Source organism: Giraffa tippelskirchi, chromosome 11 (assembly GCF_054371585.1).
Source record: "Giraffa tippelskirchi isolate mGirTip1 chromosome 11, T2T-mGirTip1v1.2.pri, whole genome shotgun sequence".
Classification (NCBI taxonomy): domain Eukaryota; kingdom Metazoa; phylum Chordata; class Mammalia; order Artiodactyla; family Giraffidae; genus Giraffa; species Giraffa tippelskirchi.
In genome coordinates, this window is record NC_137285.1 from 112,039,023 (window position 1) to 112,054,568 (window position 15,546).

The window sequence follows — 15,546 nt, forward strand, 5'->3', positions numbered from 1 at the left end:
TTATTTAAAAATATATATAGTCTAGAATTATGTTAAATATGCATACAAAAGGAAGACAATAAAAGCAAATCATGTGTGTGTGTTAGTCACTCAGTCGTGTCCGACTCTCTGCAACCACATGGACTGTAGCCCACCTGGCTCCTCTGTAGATGGAATTCTCCACATATTGATTTTTCAAAGTTTCTGTAATTAGTTTTTCTTACTTTACTTAATTAAGCAATACAATTATGTTTATTACATGGAATGCAGGAACAAGCATAATGTATAACATCACATGAAAACTATTTGGTAGTAATTATCAAGAATGTGAATACATATGGACCAAGATTAGAATGCAATTGTAAAAAAAAAATACTTTTAAGGGAAAAAAATAGACGCTTGTCAAATGACTCAGCAATCCTACCCCAAGGTATTTACCCAAAAGAAATGGAGTGTATTGTATTAGTTTCCTAAAGATGCCATAATAAGTTACCACAAACTCAGTGGCTTCCAATGACAGAAATTTATTCTCTCATTCCAAAATCTAGGTGACAGAAGCCTGTACTCCCTCCAGAGACCCTGGGGGAGAATCTACTCCATGTCTCTTCCAGCTTCCAAGAGCTGTTGGCCGACTTGGCTTCCTTGACTTATGACTCTCTACCCATGTCTTCATATCACCTTCTCTTCTTCTTTGTGTATCTCTTACAAGAACATCCTTGGATTTAAGACCCACCTGGATAATCCAGGATGAGCACATTTTAAGATCCTAATTTAATTACATCGGCAAAGATCCTTTTTCAGATAAGGTAGCATTCACTGTTTTCAGGGATCAAGACATTGGCATGTCTTCTTGGGGGCTCCTGTTTGGCCCACTACACTTATCTTCACACAAAAATCTATACACAAAAGTTTATATCCATAAATGCCAAAATCTGGAAGCAATCCAGATGTTTTTCAATGAATAAATGGATTAACCAACTGTAGTACATGTAAAGTAATACTGCCCAACAAGAAAAAGAAACAAACTGTATACATACGATAATATGAATAAACCTCAAAAGCATTAAGTAAAAGAAAATTCAGACAAAGCTATGTACTGATTTCATTTATATGACATTCTTAAAAAGGCAGAAGAATTTGGTTGGATGTTTCTAAAGAAGACACACAAATGGCAAACAGGTACATGGAAAGGTATTCGACATCACTAATTATCAGGGAAATGCAAATCAAAACTACAATGTCAATCACAGATCACCTCACATCTGTCAGAATGGTATTATCAAAAAGAAAATAACAAATGTCAGCATGGATATGGAAAAACGGGGACCCTGCACACCGTTGGTGGGAATGTAAATTAGTGCAGCCAATATGGAAAACAGTGTAGAGGTTCCTCAAAAATATTTAAAATAAAACTAATATATGATCTAGCAATTCAATTCCTGGGTATTTATCTGAAAGAAGTAAAACTACTCCCTTGGAAAGATCCCTGCACTCCAATGTTCATACCAGAACCATTTACAACAGCCGTGACATGGAGACAACGTAAGTAGCCACTGATGGATGCCTAGATAAAGAAAATGCGATATATAGGTAGATAGAGATATGGATATATATAGATACAGGTGTGTGTAGAGTATTTTATATATAATGGCATATTTGAGGTTGTTGTTTAGTCATTGTAATTCACCATTTTAAAAAAGTGGAAATTCTGCCATGTTTTACAATATGGATGGACCCTGAGGGCTTTATACTAAGTGAAATAAGTCAGGCAAAGAAAGGCAAATACTGCATGATATCACTTTTATATGAGATTTAAAAAAAAATTGAACTCATGAAACAGAGAACAGAATGGTGGCTGCCAAAGGTGGGGGTACAGAGGTGCAAATGTGTGAAGATAGTTGAAAAGTATAAACTTCCAGGTATAAGATAAATAAGTCCTGGGAATGTAATGTGCTGAGTGAGTATAGTTAATGATAATCTATCATGTAAAGTTGCTGAGCGAGTAAATCTTAAAGTTTTCATCACAAGTGAAAAACTGTAACAATGTATATTGATGGATGTTTACTGAACTTATTGTAGTGGTCATTTCACAATACACACACATATCAAATCATTTTGTTGGACACCTAAAACTAATATAATTTTATATGTCAATTATATCTCAATTTTAAAAGATAAATATTTTTTTAAAGCTATAGAAAAAGAACACAGTAGTTGTTAGGGTTTGAGGATTGAGGAGGCAATTGGCTGCAAAGGAGAAGTGGGGGTCTTGAGCAGTGATGAAATTGCTTTGCCCCTTTATTGTGATGGTGATGACATGACCTAAATGTACTGTCAAAACCCATTGAACTATATGCCCAAAAATGACTTTTCTCTATAAAAATTTTAAATTATATGCTTAAAAAGAGATACCAGGGCTGGGACTCTCTACCAACTACTTTTTCCTTTGTCAAATGGTTCCCTATTAGGCTTTGCCAATTGGAGGTCCTCAAAGGAGACAAGAAAGCTTGAAGAAGAAACTTGTTCCTTCCTATTTGATTTTGATCTGTCAGCGTCACCCACAGTTTCTTTACTCTGCCAGGGAAGTTGGTTCCTGTTTCCAGTTTTACTTTGTTTTTCCACACTCCTAGAACAGTCTTGTTGCACCCCTCCAGAGATACCAGCATCAGACGACCTCCCTTCTGCATGGTCTAAGAATTCTTCTTTAAGTTTCTAGATTCTAATTCCCTGCCAGTTCCCCTATTCCTCCGGCCCTGTGGATAGTAACTGCTTCTTTTGGTTTTTATCTCTACACTATTTCTTGTTCTCTTTTGCCTCTTCAGTACTCTATTGCCTGATTAATAATGTCTTGGAGTATTCTTTCTGTTAAAATCGCTGATGTGATTTCTGTTCTATGGACTAGAAATTGATTGAGAGAAAGCCCAGGTCTGTCCCATGCCCTACAAAATCCTACATGATCCATCCTACCCATTACATCTCTGACCTCATCTTTTACTTTTCTTTCCCCTTACTCTGACTCACAAGAAATACAGTTGATAAAGGAGTATGTTAAGCTTCACCACAGGAGTGTACTGTCATCAAAATTCAGAATATGAGAAATTCTATTGGACAAATAACTTAGTCTCTCCAACAAATAAATTGAAGAAGGGAAAAAAATGATAGAGGTGAAGCCTCTAGATGAGAAGTGCCTTAAAACATATTAACCAGCAGCAAAGTGAGGACCTAATTTGATTTATATTTATATACACAATATGGGGCTTCCCTGGTGGCTCAGTGGTAAAGAATTCACCTGCAATATAGGAGCCACAGGTTCAATCCCTGGGTGGGGAAGATCCCCTGGAGGAGGGCATGGCAACCCACTCCAGCACTCTCACCTGGAGAATCCCCATGGACAGAGAAGCCTGGTGGGCTACAGTCTATTGAGTCGTAAAGCATCGGACATGACTGAAGCGACTTAGCACACACGCATACACACAATATATCCACATAATATATATAATTTCATATATGATTAATATATATGACATCATATATATCTATAAGGTAATTGAGAGATTTGAACTATTTAGTTGTTAAGTTGAATTTTGGTTTTATGTTTAAGAGTCCTTCCCATTTGGAGATACAAGTGGAAATATTTATGGACATATTGGGATTGGGTGCTGGGAGAAGGTCTGGGGGAAGCAGATGGCTCATAGATGTAGTAACATTGGCCACAAATTGATCACTGTTGAAACCAAATGTCTTCATTGTTTCAAGCTAGTGTAACAAAATACCACAAACTGGGTGACTTATAAACAACAAATATTTATTTCTTACAGTTCTGGAGGCTGAGAAGTCCAAGACCAGGGCACTTGCAGATTCAATATCTGGTGGGGAGCCCACTTCCTCATTCACAGCAAATTTCTCACTACAACCTCATATGTGGAAGGAGCAAGGGCGTTCTCTCAGGCCTCATTTATAATGATACTAATCCCATTCATGAGGGGCTACTCTTATGACTTAATCACCTCCCTAAGGCCCCACATCCTAATAGCATCACTTTGGGGGTTAGGTTTCAACATAAACATTTTGAGAAGGACACAAACGTGCAGCCTATAGCACCAAGTAATAGAAGGGATTCATTTTATTATATAAAGACTAGATTGTTTATATGTTTTAAATTTTCTATTTGTCTTAAAAAATCTGAGGGTCTATCTACCGTGTGAGGCAGTTAACTCAAAGAGTGACTCAGAGGCCTCTGGAAAATGTCAGGAGCCATTGCTGAAAAGCATATACTGCAGTGGTTTCAACCATACTGCAGTGGTTTCAATCCCTTCTCCTCTGGAAATCAATACCTGTGTATGCCACGAGATAGTGGTCACCTGCGTGACCTTGGACTTCACATCTCCATGCCTCTATTTCCCACATGCAGAGTGGAAGTGATAATGGGGTCTAGCCTCATGGAGTCTTCCTGAAGATTAACTGAATTAATAGCTATGAAGCACTATTTTAGAACATTATCTGGCCCATAGTAAGCACCCAAAATATGTCTATTATAATTATCATTATTACTATTATCATCAAATAGGAAGACTTGTTAAAATGAACCAAAGGGTCTTGAAACAAGTGTATCCAAAATATGTTTTTAATCTTAATGAAGTTCACAAATGGCATAATATTGACATTTCCTTAAACAAATTATACAATCACATTCTTGGACAATAAAGCATAGCATCACCATTACCGTGTGTCCCCACCGGCCACAGAGGCAGTGACTGAATGTCCCCCTAAGAGTTGGCAGAGATGCCATGGTCAACAGAACATCTTTCAAAGACCCAATTTGCTACCAGATAAGCTAATGAGAGATGCCATCACATTTACTGCACATAGAATCAAATATAAAAAAGATGCACAACAAATATGGAATTAGCTTATTTTTGCATTCAGTGTCATTCATTCAAGTGATAAAGGTGCTTTTTTTCAATATCTATTAGGATGCAAACATGTATATCTTCCATGGTGCCTCCTCACCAAGTGGTTGTCAACAGAAATTAACAGAAGTGGTGAGTTCAGCTTCATGGTAACCTGAGATGAAAAAAATAAATAAAATTTAAAAGAAGAAGAAGGGTAGGAAGAGGAAAAGAAGAAAAAGAAAGAGAAGTAGGAGAATAAGAAGGAAATAATCACAATTACTACTGAAAGAACACAAATTTATAGAAATGTTTCTTTTACTGAACTCTATTTACAAATTATGGATATGAGATATGAGAAAAATTGTATGGCAAATGATGAGAAAACAGTTCAGGGGTCACTTTTAATATTAGCAGTAGTATTACAGTTATACCCCTCTTGTCTGAATCTGTGAACATCAATCAATGCTAAAGGGCTTTCCAAAACTGGATTCATTAATGATGTGTGACCCAGGCTAAGATTTGGAAGGCCCTCCCTTTCTGAATTCAGCAAGCTATCTTTCTCTTCTGAGAAAGATGACACCGCATCTCTACAGCCTGTCCTGTGTGTGTGAAAGAGTGTGTTAGTCCCTCAGTCATGTCCAACTCTTTGCGACCCCATGGGCCCACCAGGGTCCTCTGTCCATGGAATTTTCCAGGCAAGAATACTGGAGTGGGTAGCCATTTCCTTCTCCAGGGGATATTCCCAACCCAGGGACTGAACCTGGGTCTCGTGCATTGCGAGAGAATTCTTTACCATCTGAGCCACCAGGGAAGCGCACAGCCTGTCCTAGTGCTCGGATTTTAAGCTAAGTTGTAGGAACTCACTAACTCAAGAGGAAAAATGTAATTGGAGAGAAGAGATCTGAACCCATGTCCAGTGGGTTTCAAAATGTGGGTCCTAACCTCCAAATCCCTTCTCCCATCTGACAATACAAGGCAATCACCTTCTTCCCAGAGTCATTTCTCTGCTCAGTCCTGAAGGTCTCTGCGGCGCCGGCCAAAGGCTTCGGAGCCCACGTTGGTGGGCACGAAGTTGCTCTTCACCACACCCCCAGATCTGCTGAGCAAGCCTGCCAGCCGGTGGGTCACACAGGTGGCAGTGTTGCAGGACCTCTTCTGGGCAGTGATGCTGGTTTGCAGGATGGAGAAAGGAGAGAAGGCCTGTCAGTGAGAGGCTGCAACAGAAGCCTACCCCATCGGGCCTTCAGAAAGAGAATTGTAGCTCTTTGACATATCACTTAAGAATAAGCGTTTCTCCTAAATGCAATTATCAAGGCTGTTAGGAGAAATGACCTGGCAGCCTTTGCCAGAAGCCCTACCTAAAAAGTTTTCACAAAAAATGCACTTCTAGGCCATGTGACAAGTGCTAAAACCTTACACTTACCATCCCTTACATTCGCCCCACCCCAAAACACAAGGAGCATATGCGGACATACCCCAGCCAAAAACACCAACAAAACTACTTTGCATGGAAAATGAAAATTTTCTGAAGTCTTACCTGGAAGAGGCTCAGAGCACTGGGTTTGCAGCATCCTCCCCCAGCAGTGCTTACCTGCTCCTCAGCACACCTGTTCTCATTGCAGGAGCTGGTTCACAGGACTCTCACCACACCCTGTATCCCACTTACCCTAAGGTGAAGGCTACTTTTAAGCATAGGCCCTGGGCACTCTCAGGCCTTGGACGGGGACCAGAGTAATGGCCACCAAAGTGTCAATCCTTTTAGAAAATAGATTTATTCATCAATGACGAGGTGTGAGGGATGAAGCAGGAATTGGAGGGCTCTGCCATGACACCCTTGGGATCTCAGAAACTTCCCTCACTCTCTCATCTCTAACCTTATCTGTGAGTCCTGCTGTCTTTCCTTCCATCCTGAGGTTCCTGGCATTCTTTGTCATAAGCAAAGCTACCAATACGAGCTTGAAGAGCAATCAGAGTGAAATCTGCATGCATTAATTTCATCCATGGGAACAAGAAAGGAAATCAGGAAGGAGTGGAAGGAGTTCAGTTGGCATCCTGGGGCACCCCAAGATGGGAGGCGCGGTCCCTCTCCAAGCTGTTGGCTACGTCCCTTTTCTTGCCAGGTGTTTCAGGCCCGAAGCCCATGCCAGAGAATCTATGATAGTTGTTCAAGTCCTTCCAGTACGCGCTCAGCACACAGGTACTCAGATTACTGCACCGCTTAGCTCTGGAGCCGTCCAGGCTGCAGGGAAAAGACATGCCAGACAATACCATGCACCAGGACTGCTCCCGGGGGCAGTCATGCAGAAGGTTAGACCAGGGAGGGGTTACTTGGAGCAGAGGTGGAAGGGGCAGGCAGGAGGCACAGCTCACACACCCTCCACTAGGAGAACTCAGAGGTTCGCTGAGCCAGGGCAGAGTGGGGCAGGGCTGCGGTGGGGAAGGGGTGACCTTTTCTGGCATTCCACATGCTGCTCAGTCCTTCCTGCTCTGCAGAGAGGTTCTCAGGGTGGATGCAAGTCCCATACATGGCTCTGCTGGTATGAACTCAAAGCTCATGGTGCACAGTGAGGTGGGGATGGGGAACGGTGTCTGGTCCAGTGAGAACATGCACATATCCACAGATTCTACACATCTAAAGGTCCCGGACCTATCTCAGACACTGCACTACCTGACCCCACCCTCTGCAAGGCCTTTGGGTTTACCTTGCAACTGTGCAATGAAGGTGCCTTGCAGGTGTGAAAGAACATACACAGATTAAATTCCTTAGACATCCTGAGCTGCAACAGGCCCATCCCCTGGCTCCACACTTACCAGTCCTAACTTATCCAATGCTGAGCATTCTCCTCAGTAGGGCAAGACCAATTCCCAGAATAAGTGCTTCCACATCTCCCCATACCATTTCCTAACAGCTTTCAGGAGTTGATCTTTTCAATGCGTCTAACTAACCACAGTCCCTCCAGCTGCATCTGGACCACAGTCTTCCATGAAGGCTGAGAATGACTGGGTGCCAGGTCCTGGTGAACAGGAACAACCTGCGGGACTCTGGCCAGATGTTGTTTTTCCTGCTTCTCTGGGCTACACCCTCCTGAATAGGCCAGGGCTGGGAGGGGAGACTTACCTGGAGTCCTCTGCTTCCTCCTGCTCCTCCTCCTGCTCCAGCTCATTGGTCTTGCTCTGGACATAGGCCTTCACAAGTGCAGCCAGCAGGAGGCGCCCTTCCTTCTCACTGAGTGCCCCAGGATCTGGGAGGGTCTCCAAAGCTGACCTGGAGAGAGGAAGCAAACCACCCCCCAAAGCAACTCTGAGCCCCTGCCTGCCTCCTTCCCAGGATAAACACCCAGGCTACCTAGTCCCTGTGGCTTTCCCAGAGGACATGGCTCTCCTGACTCCCAGCCCACAGGGCTCAAGGCCAGTGTCCACCTGAGGGTGTTGATTCACTAGGAGCCTCCCGCTGCTGTGACCTCAGAGGCAAAAAACCTGCCTGATCCCAGGGTCAGTGGAAGGGGAATAAGTTCGTGGCTTCAGGCTGTCTCACCTGAGTGGTGTCGCCTGGAGACTGCCTGCCTGGCACAGGACCAAGATGCTGAAAGCCAGGAAGGGGGAGGATTTCCCGAAGCCCATGATGCCTCTCTGTAAAGGGAGAATGACGTTACCACTGCATCAAGACCAAACACCGTCTGGAGCCCACAGACCCAGGTTCCAGTTTGGCCACAGCTGCCTTGAGAATTCAGGCAGGTTACTTCACCTCCCCATGCCTCTTTTCAGTTCATTTGCCAGATAGGCTGCTTTGACTCTCAAAATATACATTACATTGAATAGTTTGGAAAGTAGAAATAGGTGTGCTAGGGTGGGGGGGAGGGTTCTGGTTTTGTTCTGTGAAAAGCCAGGAAGAAGCTACACACATGCACAGAAAGCCACACCTTTTGCAGAAACCAGGCAAGGACCCACCCTTGCTGTAGACTGTGCCTGTCTTCTTAGGGACTGAGAAATCTAGGACCACTTCACCTCCGCTGGACTTCGCTGCCAACGGGTGGGAGAGGAAGGCAGGAGGGGTAAATTGGAAAGGAGCGCTAACCTCTCAGTCTGTGGGTTTAGGTATGGATTTGGGAGTAATTTAACGTGCAGGATCGTCCCTGGACTCTGCCAGCGCATCCCGTCTCTGCTGAAATGCGGTTTAGCAGCAGGTGCTGGGCGCCAGCTCCCCCAGATGAGCTCCGTGTTCTGGCCGGCTGACCGCACTGCCCCAAGCCCATGTCAATGCCCCAGGCACGCAAGCGAGCTGCAGACGCCTCAGAGGAAGCTTCAGGGCTTAACTGGCTGGAGAACCAAACACGATCTCTCCTTGGGACCCAGACTGCTCAGGGCACTCCCAGACCAAACTCCAGCAGGATCCTGCATGCAAAGGACGGGCACCAAGGCAGGGGCCGAGGACCAGGGTAGGCTAGGAAGCTAGGGCTGGGTGCACGGAGCTTCCAGCGTCCAGGGAAAGCCCTGGGGATGCTTGCGGTTCCACTGGCGCTAGTTAGAAGAAAATGAGCTGCCAGCCACAACCTTCTGCCTTCTTCCCAGCGGGACAGGTAGCTAGGAACACCTGGCTATAGGTGGGCCGGGATGGCCTTCAGAAGCAAAGGAGAGGCAAGCAGGCAAGCGGATGGAGCAAATTAGATGAACTATCCAGAGGCTGGTAATCAGAGTGAGCAGCATAGGAAGTTCTCACCTGGCGACTCGAGTTTCAGGAGAGGGCGAGCGGCGGGTCCCGGGGACAGACACAACGCCTGCTGTGGGCGTCTTCTCTGCGGAGCTCTCGGCTCTTATGCGGGTGATAGGGGGCGGGGAGGGCCCCAGGAGTCCGCACGGCCAATCCAAAGTGGCCAAGAGCGACCCAGCTCCGATTGCGTCATTGCCCGCGCTCCCACACCGGTCCACTAGGGAGGGGAACCGTCCGCTCTGGCTGTCATTCGCAATGAGGTCATTGCTTGGGGAACCGGAGGGCTGGGAGGGAGTGGAGGGCGTTCGACGTTCAGGAAGTGGGAGCAAACTGGGGGAGTGACTGGTGTAACTGACGGTGAGGGGCCAGAGTGCCTCTCACTTTCTCTGCGCCTGAACTCCGACCTCGCACCCCCTCCACCCACTCCAGTAAGGACCCCGGCCGGGTCACTTAGGTTCTGAAGGGATATCAGATGTAATAGACCACGTTGGGGGAAGGGGATGGTGAGAGGAAAGGATCTTTGAAAAGTTAAGCTCTTTGGACCACATGGGGTGATATTCTTTCTACCTACTCTCCTTCAACGGCCCCTCGAAGTAGTTTTGCTTCCAGTCTGGTAACCTGGCCTCTTTTGCCTCACTCCTCTGGGACAGAGGTGGGAGTGGAAGAGAGGACTGGGGAGGGGGCTAAGCTGGCACTGCCTACACAGAGAGCTAGACACCCCTCTTATACTCCCGAACTCTCGAATTCTCGACTGCTAGTTCAGCGTCCCCCACTCTAACCGCGGATCTGCACCGCGGCGCTGGAGTTGGTTTACACAGCTGTCCCACTCCTCTGCCTTCTGTTTGCCAAGCTGCTGGGCCAGGACGCCAGTGTCCGGGTTTCTACCTGTCTTGCCCCACACCCCAGCCCCACCTTCCTGAAGCGCTCGATTGCAGAGCTGGCCGGGGTCAGCGTCCACCCACGGGTGCTGGAAGCCCAAAGGGCAACCTTGGAACGCATAGGTTCGAAGCCCCAGGCTGGCAGTGCGCGCACTCACGCCTCCCGCAAGGTGCACACCGCACTCACCTACCTGGACCCCAGACACACGCTCTCCTTTCGCACTCACACACGGACACTCCGCAGACCGCCAGCACTCACTGCAACAGACGCGACCTCACCGGCTGTTAGCTAAGGAGGGAGCGCGCACCCACCCAACCCTACCTCTCGCTGATCCGAAAGTAACACCTCGAGTTTCTGCTTTCGGAAACAGGCACGTTTTATGTACACAGGGGTACGCGTTGTCCACCACCGCCCCCGCTCCCCCCCACCCCCCCAGCACGCATATAGACACACGCGCCAGGTGGACAGGTGCCGCTGGGAGCTGACTATATCTGCCTTTTCCTTTTTCCTTAAGAAAAGCCGGGTCTGGAGTCCGCGAGGCGGGCGCCCAAGACACCCAGGCGCAGCGAGAAGATCCCGGCTCTGGAAGGGTCGCCTAGGGACTGAGGGGAGAGGCAGTAGGGGAGGAGTGAAGGAGGCACCCACCTTCAGAGCCTCAGGCTAGCCCCGCACCACGTGGTCGCGGCGACACTAGACGCGCCCGCCGGGCCCTCCTGAGCTCGCGAAGTCTCTCAGGAAACCTTACCCAGAGGTGCGGGGCCAGGAGTAAAGCCAGAGGCTCGCGGAAGGCCCGCAGCTGGTGACCACCGCTTCTGCGGGTCAGGAAGGACCACAGGGGACGTCTGTCTAGACCCTCCGTGTTTTATTTTCTGTGACAGAACGCTGCTTGAGGGCCAAAGAAGGGTTGCCCTCCAACACCTTGGCAATCGAAACTCCCAAAGAATCAGGTGCGCCAAACAGGGCGATTCTTGCCAGGCCTGCTATGCCGGCGGGAGGAGGCACAGGGCGCAGGACCCGGAGTCCACACTGCTCCCAGGAAGGCTGCGCGGCGCCAAGAAGGTGGCCGGGGGCTGATCCGGAGGGACTGTCTCTCTGCGCCCCAGTTCTTGGGCTCGCTTTCGGATGCAACCGGTGACACCGAAGCGGCCTTTTACTTGGGGGCTCGTCTGTCCGAGTAATGCAAATGTGAGGAGACACTTTTGCGTCCCTCTCCGGGATTCTGGCCGGGGAAAGGGGCTGCCAGGTGGACAGGTGTCGCTGGGAGCTGACTATATCTGCCCCCTTCCCCGCTTCATCCTGGACCACTGAGGTCTGGCAGAGTGTAGCCCGCCCAGCAGCCCCGGACAGACCTGCTCCCCAGAGAGGGCCAGCTCAGGGGACGAGAAAAGACCCGGAAGCCCCCGACCTTGGAGCCCGGGCTCCCCAGCGTCCACCAAGCTCGCTATCTGTGGCGATGTGAGCCGGGGAAACCCGCAGAGAGCGCAGGAGGAATCGGGTTTGGGGTTCTGCCTCCCTAGAAGCCCCAAAATATGAATTTAGGAAAACTTTGAACTCTTAGGGTTAAGGGCTGAAAAGCTGGCATCCTCTCCAGATCCTGTGTCACTCGGAGTTTCCTGAAGTGTTAGGACCCACAGCCTTATGGCCGCCCTGAGCACAATACAATCCCTGGGGCGCTCTTCATTCCGCATGCGGTGGGTGGCCCAGAACCCGAGCAGAGATCCTGCCAGGGTGAAGTCGGTGAAAGTCTCTGTAAAAGCCGCGGAGGCTCGAATCCGTGCGCTCTGACAAGAAAGGGGAGTGCGCACCCGACCGGAGGCCCATCTTGTCACAAATAGTCCCGGTTTCGCGCTTACAGTATCTTGTTGGGTACCCAGAATTATCTGACCTAATCTTCCTCCACTAGTGTCTTTGCACAGTGTTTGGAGCATAGTAGGTGCACAGCAAAAGTTCGGTGACAGGGGAGTGAGCGAGGGGATGAATGAATGAACAGTTCCAAGGGTTCATTACAGTAAGAGTCAGCAGGAAATTCGTAGCCAAGTTGAACGGCACCCAATTTAGATCCATTAGATGGAAAAGCAGATTGTTGATCCAAAGAAGTACCTCTTTTTATTTAATGAAAGGAATCCTGATGTCCTGGTGGAAACTTTCTGGAATATAACGTGAGAGGAACGGCTTCTCTTCCGAACTCCAGCTTGAAAAGCAAAATAAGGCATTTCCCCTCAACCCATCCTTTATTATATTTGTGAGTGAATGGAAGAAATAGTCAATAAAATGCCTTGCTTTCTAAATCGAGAAAATTACATTTTGATTTTCCTGGAACTGTTCTGAGCTTCAAGGCATCCCAGTCAAACCAACTAGCATGAGGATTTACAGCAAATGGTTTCCCAGGAATAATCTTTTGCTCTTAAATTGTCTCAAATGTTTCCATGCTCGGTTTAACTATTTTATGTAATTATTTTTTACATTTTGAAAATGATAGTCATTAATTTTTAGAGAGAAACAGATTCCATGTACTATAGTCTTTGAAGTTTATTTTTATTTACTTTAACTTACTCTCTGTTTTCTTTACAAATTTCCTTGGAGAACTATCCCTTAAGGGAAAGTTTTATTCATGCAACAATACTGAGAACCTACTACGTGCCAGGCATTGTTACAGGCACTAGCAATTCACAGTGAACAAAACAAAACCCCTGCCCTCCTGATGCTTATATTACAGTGATGTATTTAACAGGAGTCCTTGTATACCACCTTCCACCCAAATGAAACACATACATATCCCCACCCAGGAATTGAACTGGGGTCTCCTGCATTGCAGGTGGATTCTTTACCAACTGAGCTATGAGGGAAGCCCCTATCCCACTCACATCCTCACAATACAGTAATATCTATCTGTCAGATATTCAGGGTTTATATGATTAAGACAATGTACAGACTAGCTGAGCTACATAGTATACTTTGACTACATTTCCTTGTACGTTTTACTTTTAGTTAGTCATTCCCTCTCTTTTCATTTGTCTAATTTTCTTTCTGCCATCACCTGTTTATTCATTTTCCAGTGTCACATTTGTCCCTCATTCTTGGTTTACTACCTCACTTTGGTGGAGCAAACTCACCATTATATGATAGATTTTCCAGAAATTGTGAAAGCATTCTCTACTTGTCTCCTATTTCCAGTGTGACTGTTGAGAAATCCATTTCCCCCTTTTTTTTTTAAGGACCTCTCTCTCTCTCTCTCTTTCTCTCTCTCCCCTTCTGTCCCTCTCCCTCCCTGTGTTCCAGTCTTCTAAAATACCATGATGTTGTGTCTTGGATGTGGGCTAGTTTTATTCATTGTTCTAAGTACTGGAATAACACTTGCAATAAGAAAATTTGTGTTCTTCAATTTCGGGATATTTTCTTGCTTTATTTCTTTGATAATTTTATCTTTTTGTTGTTTTTGTTCAACTTTCTGGGAGACTTTTTAAAAAATTTACACTGTTTTTAAATTCTTTTGATCATAGTTTTAACTTGCAATAACTTTTTAAAAATCCTGTGTTACTTTTTACATCCTCCTGTTTTTATTTAATGGGTACAACATCTTCTTCTAGCTCTCTGGAGTTGTTAAATATAGGTTATTTGTTTTGTTTTTCTCACTTTAGAGATTACCCTCATATTTCTAGTTCTCCCTAACTGCTGATTGATATTTAAGAGGGAGGTAATAACATGCTAATCAGAAGATGAGAATGGCAGAGTTGTCCATCGATAGACCTGAATATAATAAAATGATTAGATAAGAAGCAACCTTGCCTTTCTATTGGGGGAGGGATGCTAAACTAAAAATAACTTGTAAGTCTTTCCTCTTGGCTCTTCATGTCCTAAGAGGATTCCTGCAAGGATTACTGGGATAGGGGTTGGGGGATAGAGTATAAACTGATGAGTAACAAAGAAGGAGGCTGAGAGTTTTATCATTCATTATAATAATCTTCCAGTCTTTTCTGGGGCCCAGTCATCTAACTACATAGGATAGAGAAGAAAATTTTAGGTCTAACTACTCCTTTTAAAGGCTTGCAACTACTCCAATTTTCAACCCTGTCTATAACACCAGCAACAGAGGCAACCAGCTCCTCAGAGCCCAGAGCTTGTCTGGAGTCCTTGCTTCCTGATGGCTTTCCCTGCCCTACCAGAGGAGTTTGCACTAGAAATGTATGTCACTACACAGCTGTCTCTTCTGCTTAACCAGTTACAAAGACTGGTGGAAGGGTAGGAGATACGGTCATTGCAGAGCCCTCGAATTTGATTCAATCCACTGGGTACTTGACCTCAATGGAGTCCCACTCCCATCACAGGCAACCTGCCTGGGAGGCTTCTTCCTCCAAACCCCAGAGAAATAGAGATGCCAACATCTAACTTGCAGAAGTCCTTTCTTAGAGATTATTTTTAGAGTTTTCTGTGTCTGCCAGAGAATGAGCAAAGCATGGTGGCCCAGACCCAAGCTCGTCACTCTGATAGATGGACAGTGAATGACGTCAAGGAATTACTCAGGTTGGGTTCCTCTGAGATGATTAAACTTCTTTCTTGGCTCAGACTCACAGAACCCAAACTGACTATATCTTCCCTATCTGAGAGCATTATTCCATACTGCAATGAAAGTAGCAATACAGGTAAAGCTTTCTTGTAAACCTCATTAGAGAAAAATGTCCTGCATTCAACACTCTCAGAAAAATGAGAGTTTTTGCTAAAGTAAATTCCCAGGTAACTGAAACATACTTTAAATGGAAAACAAGCTTTTTAAAAGTCATTTTGGATGGAAACACTTTTAAAATGCATGACATTCTCCCCTTAACTTCCTCTGGATGATTCACAGCCATCATCAAGAGAACATCAGTCACAGTGTTGCATCCTATGTGAGGGATGAACTTAGTTGGACCATTTACCTCCATACCTTTTGACCCCAACTTCTGTGTTTTTGAGCTCTTGGTCCATTGTTTACAGTTAGCATATTAGTTATTCATATTTAGCTGACTATGAGACCCACATAGTCAGTATCTCAAGATCACATTTTTGGTTTTTCATGGTTTCTGCTGGGCACTGTTAATATATCTGCCTCTA

General features: G+C 45.8%; 1 protein-coding gene across 1 annotated transcript in view; it reads right to left on the minus strand.

The window, feature by feature from the left end:
- Positions 1 to 4,587: 4,587 nt before the first annotated feature.
- The window catches only part of LOC145527319 (calcitonin gene-related peptide 2), a 178,971-nt gene continuing 168,012 nt past the window's right edge, over positions 4,588 to 15,546 (minus strand). The window contains exons 7-10 of the mRNA XM_081545072.1: positions 8,407 to 8,501; positions 7,990 to 8,136; positions 5,855 to 6,039; positions 4,588 to 5,043 (exon numbers count right to left, since the gene is read on the minus strand). Coding sequence (XP_081401198.1) covers positions 5,880 to 6,039; positions 7,990 to 8,136; positions 8,407 to 8,492 — 393 coding nt within the window. The 5' untranslated portion in view covers positions 8,493 to 8,501 and the 3' untranslated portion in view covers positions 4,588 to 5,043; positions 5,855 to 5,879. The remainder of the gene's footprint in view (positions 5,044 to 5,854; positions 6,040 to 7,989; positions 8,137 to 8,406; positions 8,502 to 15,546) is intronic.